Here is a 12,323-nt window from a genome sequence, read left to right as displayed (position 1 = left end):
TATATTTTAAGATTTCTTTTCAAATGAATCCTGCAATATTCGGTCTGAAAATCTATACCAACATCCATATCCATAAATCTGAAATGATTTTGAAAGGCTGTTGCAAATTCTCAGCAAATTCTGACGCTAGAGGAAAATATATTTGTGAGGAATATCTCCATCTTTGTAGCATAAGTCTAAGTCCCAAATTCAAAAACCAAGACTCAGTGGGGGAGCATTAAGACATTTCTACAATACATAGATAGAAAACCCTTACAAAAATTATGAGATTAATCTTTTTCTTTTAATTATCTGACCTTCTACTTGGTATACAGCTGTATAGTTTTTTTATTAAAACAAAAACCATGTCATTCATATATGCTTCACATTACATATATATCATATTGCAATTCACAAGAAATAATTCTTGTTTGTACCCTGTGATTTTAATCAAATAGGAAAAAAAAACCCTTACAAAAATTATGAGATTAATCTTTTTCTTTTAATTATCTGACCTTCTACTTGGTATACAGCTGTATAGTTTTTTTTATTAAAACAAAAACCATGTCATTCATATATGCTTCACATTACATATATATCATATTGCAATTCACAAGAAATAATTCTTGTTTGTACCCTGTGATTTTAATCAAATAGGAAAAAATGTAATTACAAACATTTTCTAATATCCTAATATATTTTTAGTTCACAGATGCTTTACATAATAAATGAATGGCCAATGTAACACAGGAATGATAACCCGAGATATCAATACAGGTCAAAGATTTCAATGATCATCAAGGATTACATATGATTTTGTTTTATCAGTTGATTATAATTTTATTCTCGATAAAGCTACGCCGTCTGACTGAACTTGTTTGAATTATTGAACTCTATCACAAATCACCAAAATGTGTTGGCTGAAAAGCACATTTATGGTACTTCTGTGCATGTTTTTGAAAGCAGAGAGTCTGTTGTTCCATGGACAAACCAATGCTTCTTCGGCATCTAATGGAAATTCCGATCCAGATGTGTATAAACAACTCCTTCATTTGGAAAAAGTCTTGGACTCTATATTAATGGACCAAAAACAACAAACTCTGCAAAATCAGCATTTTGAACAAAAACAAAAATTATTAGAGGAGGAGATTCAGATATTGAAGCAATGGAATCGGACAGCCTAAATGAAGATATCAGTTTTAGAAAACGAAAACAAAATTCTGAAAGAAAGACAAGACAACTTTAATTCTTCATCCACTTCACAACAACAAAATTTGACCACATCAGAAGACTTAAGAAAGCTGGAAAACATCTTAACTTTTGAGATAGAGCAGACAGTTAGAGACAGTGTAGAAAAAATGATGAAGAACATGTCTGCCACCATCACGGACATGGAACTACGTGACCGATATTTATCACTTTCTCTTCTGGATATACACAATAACACAGCCGGATTATCGTCTTCTCTTTCAAATTTGGAAATAGAACAAAAAAAGAATGAAAAGTGATATCCAAATACTGACAAAATCTCAGCAAAATGACATCACCATACTTAATAGTACAATTATCCATCTTAGGAATCGTATGTATACTTTGATTTTGTTTCCTTTCAGTTCTTTTAAAAAGAACAAATAGTATAGTTAAAGAACAGGTTTAAATTTAGAGCCTCCTTTGGCCCTGTGAAATTCTGAAAAATAAATAATTCAAAATATAACGAAATACCTTTACATATCGCTTGGACCATTAATTGTTAACTTTGTTTTATCCATTTAAATCAATGTTAAAAAATTATTGTGGTTGAGGTATCCATATACAGTAGTGTGTATTACATGCGTACTTAATAAATAAGTGTTTTAAATTTAATGTAAATAAATTAAACTACCAAATAAATAATATAATGAAGCGTTTGATCCGCTCCTTTATATCCTTAGCCCTACCTGTACACCTGTATTTAGATAATTAGTTACCTAAAGGCAGTTCAAAGATCTTGGAGTATTATTGGTTCTTATTGGTAGTTGGTTGTGAAATTGATTTTTATTGGATTTATTCTTATGGTCGTTGGTTTTACCGCCAAAATATTTATTCTTTGTCTTGTTGAGATATGACCAAGACTGTGTTTTATGGACTCATGACTTTGTCTTTTGGATACAGAAGATTTCTTCTTCCTAGATACCTTTTATTTTTTATTGTAAAATATATATTTTATTTAATTTTCAATAAGAAAATGTATTGCAGGTATATGTACTTTGAATTGCATTTCCTGAATACTATTTTTGAGATAAAATACACCTGTAAATTTTCCTATATAATATTATTAACTTTTATGATGAAGTTTGAAGAAATACCATGGGTAAAACATATTATTTTGAGAATACAGGGACATTTTGTGAGTATATTTTATTACTCAGTTCCTTATTTTCAAAACTTGAGGATCGAATATCCTAAATTTACACAGTTATCCCTGTTAAAAAAATTAGTTTACTATATAAAATTTTGACAAATAGAACTGTATTCTATGTTCTGGTATATTTTTAGGCGTCCAATCCAGAATAGCTTTTACAGCTGGAATATTAGGAGAGAACGGGCAAAATATTTATAGCGGTACTGTAAAATTCCCAAAAGTCATATACCAAGTGGGAGGAGGATATAACCCCATAACTGGAGTATTCACTGCCCCAAAAGCCGGGCTTTACCTCATATTCTGTACTAATGTGGCATATAACCATGGAATAATCTGGACACAAGTTACCATTAATGGATCAGTTAAGGCCGGAGTCATGGCTTATGTTAGTGGATCTGCTAATACCTATCAGTCAGCCTCCAACCTTGTGGTCCACCAGTTACAGGTGGGGGACAGAGTCTGGATTCAAGTCCATCAGGGTAATCATCTGTACTCAGCTTTTCCAGACACAACCTTTTCTGTCATTATGATCAATGGATCATTATAAGACTATCCATGATAACATGATTATTTTTAATGCCATAAGTATTCTATATTATCTTCTAACTATGAGCTTAAAAATCCCCATGAACTATAAATGAGCATTCATGCAAGACAATAAATGTAGTGCTTCTTCTTATACATGTATTACTTGATATTTATCAACATATATATATATATATATATATATATATATATATATATATATATATATATATATATATATATATATATATATATATATATATATATATATATATATATATATATATATTCATTATGAATTAATATCAAATAAAGTATCATTTACTCATTAAATATTTGATGTTGCTATTACAAATGAAATGACTTGAAATAAGCTCATTTTGTTTACACCTTTCAACTTTGCCCTTTAAGATACATATATCCTAATTATAAAACAGGCATATATCTAAATGAATTGATTTCATGGTTATTTCAAATATATCTCTCTACAATCCATTTAGCAAGTCTGGACGATTTCCAAATATGTAAGTCAAGAGCGACAACTGAAAGTTGCTATAAATATACTAGTACATCATAATTATACACGTAAATATTTTTCTATCCAATCAGAGTGCAGTATTTGTACACACCCCAAAACATATTTCAAAGGAACAAACAGAGCTAATTTAACCCATTGATCAATTAATTACAGTAGCTATACATGAATAACAAATAAATCTACTGAAAATTCGCTATAGTTCTCCATGATAATTATATTCTCACTATTAGCTACTTAACACATTCTTAAAATCTTGAGAAAAACAAATATAAAGATCGCATTGATTGTTTTTCAGTATTTAGCCGATGAACACCAAGTATTGAAAATAAAAAGAAAAAAATATAAGAAGGATATTTAGCACTCTTTCAAAACTCTCTGTTGCTTTTATGTAGTATTTTTTGCTCAGCTATAATGCCAGGTAACAACAATCAAATTCTATTAACAAACAAGTAAATGAAATTGTTATACATTTAAAAATATGTTCCTTTACAAATCTGTGCGAAAAAAAGTCTAGCATTCATAATGTTTTACTGAAAGGGCATAAAAAAATCGATGTTGGACCGCTGATTAAGATGTTGGACCGCTTACTTCACAGAATGGGCGGAGCTTAATCTCATTTTCATTCGTTGGTGTTAACAGTCTCAGACATGATATTACATCACGGAATATAGTACAAAATACATATATGTCAAAAAATAATTAAGCATTTAATTATCATGCAGTCTCATTACTGCAATGGTTTGTGCAAACAAATTTTAATAACGCGAGTTAACGCGTTATGAAAATTTGTTTGCACACAACATTGCAGTTATGAGACTGCATCTTTCAAAAAATGATAATTCAATGCTTATATTTACATTTCTTAGACCCTGTATTTTCCGCAATTTAGATTTTTCTAATTAAAATTCCCGCCTTATCCTTCATGTAAGTTGCAATTGATAGAACAGCCTTTGGAACAGCTTAATCCAATCTTCCCGCCAGAGTTCGTTTGCTCATAAACTTAAATCCGGAAACAAAAATAGTGCACATTAAACAGATAACAATAATCAAAGTTTAATTTATTTTTCAATATTAAACGATAAAATATATTTTTGCAAAAAAGAAATACAAATGAATAGTGTAACAGACATTAATTTTTCGCTTTGTGTAAACTGTAATGGCGTAGTTCCTGCATTCATACGCAAGACAGACTTTGGTGATTTGGTCTTGTGTGTTATGTGTATTTATCACTTTATATTGCTGTTTATAAGGATCAAACAAAGTAAATGTAAATATAATAAAACGAAAGGTATAACAAAACATTTATTGACAGAGTTCTCGGGCAAAATGCGTTTTGTCAGACCCTCGAACCAAACGGCCTCAGGCAGACAAATTGGTTCTTGGGTCCGATAAAACGCATGTTGCCCTCGAACTCAGCCAATAAATGATCAAGAAGAGGAGATGAAGTAGAATATATCTATTGCAATCAAGTTATATATTAAATTTGAACTCCCAGACCGATATATATCATAAAGTCAACATTATACTGTTTTTCTATGTTTATGACGACAGCGAAATTAAATTCTTCACTTTTATTTATTTGTCAAATTAATTCAAAACGTGCTGGTAGGTAATGAGAGTTTTCGTGCTTCTATGTACATATTTTAATGTTGTTTCATGGGCAAATCACTGCTACATTACCACCTAATTTACATTCTGATCCAAATGTGTACAGACAACTTCATATGGAAACCGTGTTAGATTTCGTGCTGGTGGTATTTAGCTTCCGATAAACAAGAAAGCAATTACTAAAACAAGAAAAAAATATTTTGAAGTAGAGATACAAGCCTTTATATAAATTAAAAACATGTATATATTAAATCACACATTTAACTAGTTATCTTTGTCTTCTAATGCTAGCCAAGCTCACAACAGCTTTTTTTTTTGGCTAAATTTGTTACAAATCAGATCAAACACATTCAGATTAATTATGTCATTTATTTAAATGACTATATCCCAAGATGCAACAAAAAGCAATTTTGATCAGATATGGCTTCATTGCAGTTACTTCGTAATGGACTCATCCACAAATTTCAAACTAGTCAGTCATCCAGAAAATGGGCAAGTTAAAAGATTTTGTAGACAGACAACTAGAAAAACGGATGGACAAGCCGAAACTATATACCCCCGAATCTTAGTTCAAAGGGGCAAATATGTTAAATATAGGTCAAAGATTACAGTTTGCATGCTTTCATTTGATGATAATAAAATTATTTTTGATAAACCCATCTGAACTTGTTTGAATTATCGAGCTTTATCACAAATCACCTAAATGCACTGGATTAAAAGCACTTATATGGTACTTTTGTGCACATTTTTAAACGCAGAGAATTCTGTTGTTAAATGGACAAACCAATGCTACCTCGGCATCTCATGGACACTCTGATCCTGATGTGAACAAACAAATTCATCATATGCAGACAGTGTTAAATTCTATAATGATGGACCAGAAACAACAAAACATGAGATTTGAACAAGAGCAAACCATATTAGAAGGAGATTCAAACTCTGAAGCAGTGGAAACAGACAGCTCAAACAAAGATAACAAACCTTGAGGACTCATTGTTAGATGTACAAAGTGAAAACAACATTTTGAAAGAAAGACTAGACAATTTGAATATACTTCTGAAAGATCAAGTTAAGAGGTTGAACTCTACCTAAAAACATTTAACAGAAAACTAGACAACATCAGAAGACTTGAAGAGACTAGAGAACATCCTCACATTTAAAATAGAGGAGTCGATCAGAGACAGTGAAGAAAAAATGATGAAGAACATTTCTGCCACAATTAAGGACTTTGAACTACAAGACCGATATTTATTACTTTCTTTACTTAACGTACACAATGACACACAGCACGGATATCATCTTCTATTTCCAATTTGGATAAGCGGCAGAAACAGATGGAGAGCTATGTCCAAACGCTGACAAATTCACAGCAAAATGACATTACCAAAATGAACGATACTATCATCCATCTCAAGAATCGTATGTATATTTGAGAAATTTATAAGTATATATTTTTTCAAAGAATTTAAAGGGAGCTGGTTACGTTTTTTTCTTTTTTTTTTTATAATTTGAAATGTCTATTTCTACCCAACAGGACCTTCAGTGTAATAATTTTGACATGAATATTCAAAGTATTCAATAAAGAAGACATTTTTATTACATGACATATATTATCATTAATTGGATAAAGTTTACTCTATTTCATTGCATGAGCATGTGTCAATAAAACGCTTCCCGGGGTTTGTAGTTTTAACATTTTCCAGATAAAGGTAGTCTTCAAACACGCATATGATATATGTCAGTGCGAAAAGCCCAAGCAACGTTTAAGTCACGATATTATTTGAGTAAGTCATATAAAACAATGTAGATTTAAAAATTAATAGGCTTCCTAAACTGATGAAATATATAAAAAATATGTAACATATCCCAAGAAATGTGAACCATCGTTACAACGCACTTTGAAACATTAAGCACTTTGAATAATTTTTTCAAAGTGTGCTTTTTTAAGTATTAAGAATAAGATTATAATTTGTATATATGCAAGGATGTTTCAAAAAGATATTTATTATTATTATTTATTATTTTTTCCACATGATGATAGAATTGTTACTAAAAATATATAACATCTACTTTCTCGGATTAAGGGCCGAGGGTTGTTTTCTTTTTAAAACTGCTCACACTAAAGAGTTTTTCTATTTTTATTACAATTTCACATATCCTGTTTTCAAAAAAGTTGTCTCATCTGGTGGACAAAAGTATTTTGGAAATGAAATCACGAAGTGTCTGCTTTAAATATTGTTATTATAGTCAATCAATTGGTTTAATGCATAAAAACTGTATCGAAGAAAAATATTCAAAATTGCATCATTTGCTAAGAAATATGGATTATATAGATAACAACTCCAGCTATATATTATAACAGTTTATAATGATAATAGTCCTAACATAACCTATACCCTAACGTTGCTGACTAAAGACAAGGTCATATATTACAATACTTATGATAACTGATTGAATTACATGTATGCATTTTCAATATACCATAATCATGACTTAAATAGAATTGCATGCATATATTTACAAGTGTATTTTTTAGGTGTTCAGTCCCGTGTAGCTTTTACAGCTGGAATTGTAGGAGAGGTAAGCGGACAACATATATATACAGGCATAGTTAAATTCCCAACAATCATTTACCAGATAGGAGGAGGATACAACCCTACAACAGGAATATTTACTGCCCCAAAAGCTGGGCTCTATCTTATATTCTGTACTACTGTGGCATATGACCATGAAGCCTTCTGGACAAAAATTATGATTAAAGATTCAGTTATGGCTGGAGTCATGGCTTGGACATCATCATCTTTTAATGTACACCAAGCAGCCTCCAACCTTGTTGTCCACCAGTTACATGTGGGAGACAGAGTCTGGATAGAAGTGGAATATGGAAGTCATATTTACTCATATTTTCCAGACACAACATTCTCTGTTGTCATGATTAGTGGCTTAGAATAAAGTACCACTGTGACATGATAACTTTCAAATCCATAGGTATTTTATATTGTCTTGACACTTACTTCACTTACAGGATATCCAACTCAAATCGATCAGCAAGTACATGAAACTATAAAATAAACTATATGAATCAACATTTCCTTATAATCATAAAATGATTCACATTTCCTTAAAATCATAAAATGTAATACTTGATTCTTATATTACATATGTACTTGATATTTGCCAATCAGCCTAAATACATGTACGTTAGTTCATTGTGAATTGATATGACAATATAATATCATTTATACACTAAACACTAGTATATGGATGTTAATGACTGTAATTGTAAATTAATTGGCTTGAATCAAGGTTATTGTGTTTACACCTTTCAACTTTGACCTTCACGATATTTAAATATACTTGGACATAAGTCTTGATATGGTTGATCACTGTTGCATAAACCTTCATAAGTTCCACTGTCTACAAAGCTTTTGGGAAAATTGTAATGAAATCAAACAAGAACATCTTAGTATGAATTCTTCAAAAATCAATATTTTTAAGAGTGAATTGATATCACTTGAATAGATGATAAGACTATTAATGAATAACTTCTTATTTGTAATCAGACGAACTCTGTCGTCCTTTTTCCTAACAGATTTAATATATTGCTGAAAATGGAAAGAAAAGCATAAAGGTGTTTAAAAATGAAAGAAGAAAAACAAAAGAAAATTTGATACTAATACTTTAACATTAAATGCATATCACCTCACTAGATATATCCGGTTGTCTGAATTTTTTTTGTCTAAATATGCTGTACAATGAATTCTGCTTTCTAGCTAAGGAAATTACGCTTATAACTGTTGAGCTGCAATGCTTTTGAATGAGTAATGCTCATTCTCAGCAAACTCTAAGGTTGCAAAAGGAAATATGGTAAAATAAGTATTTTTACAATGGTGACATGACCGATAGGTGTAAGTATTCGCCTTTTCCATTGTTGGATCATTGATTTAATTTTTGGTAAAATAAAAACTGTCTTGGTTGGGTATACAGGAAATAATCCCAAGTCTCTGAGAAATTGGAAGTTCTTTCTTTGAAAAAATACAGTTAATTGCATTTAAAATATAACATGCCAAATCTATGCAGAAAAATTTGAAAAATTCAGCAGTAAAACCATCACTCCATGGAGACTTGTTATTTTTTATATTCTTAAGAACATATAAAATTTCACTCTCTTCTATATCATTCTCAAAAATATAAGAAGTCATCTCGTCAAGTTTTGTAACTAACGCTGGGTCAATAATATCAATCAGATCCATGTCAATACATTCTGAATCTTTATTAGAATACGGATGAGTTCTTCATAAAAAGATTTAACTTGATTTAAGAACCCTTTCTACACTGCACGCTAAAGAGTTCTGATTCTTAGGTATTTTTCTGCACTTAGAGTGATCTGCCTTTAGATCTAAATTCTATAAAATAGAGATTTACAAAATATCACCCAATTTATACTAAATTTAAGTATTCTAAACATTTTAAAAGGGCAAGATAAATTAACTAAACGTATTATTTACATTTATTTTCTCTATTGATGTAATTTATAGTGATTTTTATTCACTGATACTGTGTTGTCTTTGAACATTTTTCCCGGGGGTAAACGTCACGCACCACACATTGAAAATTTAAAAAATAAGCTCAATATTAAATCCTTTATACAATATATTTTTCTCAATGTCCAGAAAAAAAAACTTTGCTCTTGTGAAGAGACGGTCCTCAAAATTTCAAATTACAGTCAAACCTGTTTTAAGAGGCCACTCTTGGGAGAATGTCAAATTGGCCACATAAGACAGGTGGCCACTTATTCCAGGTTTCAAACCAATGAATAAAAAATTGCGACCACAGTTGTATATTTATTTTCACACATCTCCAAATCCCATTTCAACACATTTAATAACTTATGAAGTTTTAAGTCACATGAAATCCCTTTTTTACATTTCATTTTACATGATCTTTTTTTAAAAAAAATCTGTTATTGTTTTTTTTTTGTGTATGTGTGTTGGTAATTTAATTGTACAGCCATAGAATTTACATCACAGGAAATCATGAAATGTTCTAACAACTTAGCATTTCCCTGATGCTGTGTAAAGCTTTTTAATTTCTCTAGATACAGATTTATTTATATAACATGAAAGGTTAAAACGCAAGATTGACCGCTTGACTTGATAACCTCAGAAGAAATTGTTATTAATATGTAGCCTATTAATTGAGTTTATATCACTTTCGTATATTAAGAACACCAAAAAATATTTGTTAACAAATAAATCATTTAATCATATTAATTAAATCATTAAATCCTGACAGAATTCAATTTACACCTGCAATTATTGGTCATTAACTCATTATCAGCTGTTCATGTTTGGCTTCGTATGAGGATACGAGGTCACGTGTCAGACGGAAGTCATGTGACAAAACAGACAAAATGGCCGCTGAAAACAGGCATGTTGAGCGCACGGGACCTAAAAACACTGGCCACTGGCCGCGTTAGACAGGTGGCCGCTTAAATGAGTTAAAATATAGTGAAAAAATGATCGGGCGGGATTGAAACTGGCCGCTCATGGGGAGTGGCCGCTGATTAAGGGTGGCCGTAACAGCAGGTGCGACTGTAATCATAAGCAATGTGTTGTTCATCAATCTCAACCCTTTTAATAATTTTGTTAATATAGTTTCTCGATTTTAAATTACAAAAATATATGGCACGCCAAATTCACAAAAATGAGCAAAACATAGTTTCACAGTCGATAAACTAGGTTTGTTAGTTGTAAACTATAGTTTACGGACTGTAAACGATAGTTAACAACATTAATCTATATTTGACATTTGTAAACCATAGTTAACGCGATAATCTATGTTTCACAATCGTTAACTTTACTTAACAACGGAAACAATAATTTGCGATCGCAAAACATAGATTATCTGATAAATATAGTTTCACGATTTGTAAACTATAGTTTACAAACCGTTAACTATAGTTAACGATCTGATAAATATAGTTTCACGATTTGTGAAACTATGATTAACAACTGTTAATTATAGTTTACGATTGTAAACTATAGTTTACAAACGTGAATCTATTGTTAACGCTTATTACAGACAGCTAAACTTAAATTAGCATTCGTAAACTATAGTTAACAACCGTTAAATATAGTTTTACAGATGAAAACTATAGTTAACGAATCGTTAACTATAGTTTACGGTTCGTAAACTATAGTTAACAGTCGATAAACCTAGTTTATCAAATGTGAAACTAGGTTTAGCTTATTTTTGTGAATTTGGCGTGCCAATAAAAATATTTTGTCGGCATTCTACCAATCTAGCACAGGATCTAATTAAATGGCCTTGCATTTAAACTTTTCTTAAATTTTCAGGGGTTACGTTTCATCCAAAATATCTGTATTATTTTATTTTATTTTTTTCCCAATCTCTCTATTTCTTCTACAAGGGAATTTCTCTAAAAAAAAAATTCTCTCTTTTCTTAAATGAAGAATATGAAATAGATATTCCTCGTATTTCCATGAGAAGAATTTCAAGGAATATAGAGCCATCCACACTTTCAACAAAAATATTATTATTTTCAATGTCATTTATGTTTATTCACTCTTATCTGCTAAAATAGTTTCATAATATCAAGAAATTTTATAGATATACATGTATGGTGTTTGATACATTTTATGAATACCTTGCATTATGATTATACTTCCTCTGTTAGAAGTCGCCCGCATGGCGCAGTGGTTAAAGCGTCTGCTCTAAAGTGGCGATGTAAGGAATCAATCCTTACGTCGCGGGTTCGAATCCCACTGTTGGACGTGGAGACCGGTCCTTCGGATGAGACCGTAAAAACCGAGGTCCTGTGTCGCAGTAGGTGCTGGCACGAAAAAGATCCCTCCCTGCTCAATGGCCCTGAGTGCCGAGCATAGGACAAAATTTGCAGCTATCCACCGGCAAGTGGTGGCTTCTCCATATGAGTAAAAAATTCTCGAGATGGACGTTAAACAATATACAATCAATCAATCAAACAATCCTCTGTTAGAGCATTTCCTGAGTCCTATATAAAGCTTAGAAGGTAAAATAAATGATATCCTGTTGTCACTGAGAGTTTAATTCACAGAAAAATAAAAATAATGCGAATTAGGGTAACGAAAATGAAATCGTGTTTACTTAACAGCTTATGCATAGTAAATTAATGCATATTAAAATTTTATTCCTATAGTAATAAGGCTTTTAATTAAGACTTTCATGGCGCCATCTGCAAATCATGCCATATATGCAAAACAGATCTAT

The 12,323-nt window shown here is 31.0% G+C and overlaps 1 protein-coding gene across 1 annotated transcript; it reads left to right on the top strand.

Moving 5' to 3' along the window:
- The first annotated feature begins 1,163 nt into the window (after window positions 1-1,163).
- LOC134244706 (uncharacterized) lies at window positions 1,164-8,003 on the top strand. The gene is made up of 4 exons (XM_062726961.1): window positions 1,164-1,380; window positions 2,515-2,859; window positions 6,339-6,470; window positions 7,588-8,003. The coding sequence occupies exons 1-4, from the start codon at window positions 1,164-1,166 to the stop codon at window positions 8,001-8,003; spliced, it is 1,110 nt and encodes a 369-aa protein (XP_062582945.1).
- The last annotated feature ends 4,320 nt before the right edge of the window (window positions 8,004-12,323 follow it).

This window comes from Saccostrea cucullata, unplaced genomic scaffold (genome assembly GCF_032062105.1).
Source record: "Saccostrea cucullata isolate Sc308-1 unplaced genomic scaffold, CSIRO_AGI_Scuc_v1 ctg3877, whole genome shotgun sequence".
Classification (NCBI taxonomy): Eukaryota; Metazoa; Mollusca; class Bivalvia; order Ostreida; family Ostreidae; genus Saccostrea; species Saccostrea cuccullata.
The sequence above is the reverse complement of the archived record's forward strand: the minus strand, read 5'-3'. Positions and strand labels throughout refer to the sequence as shown.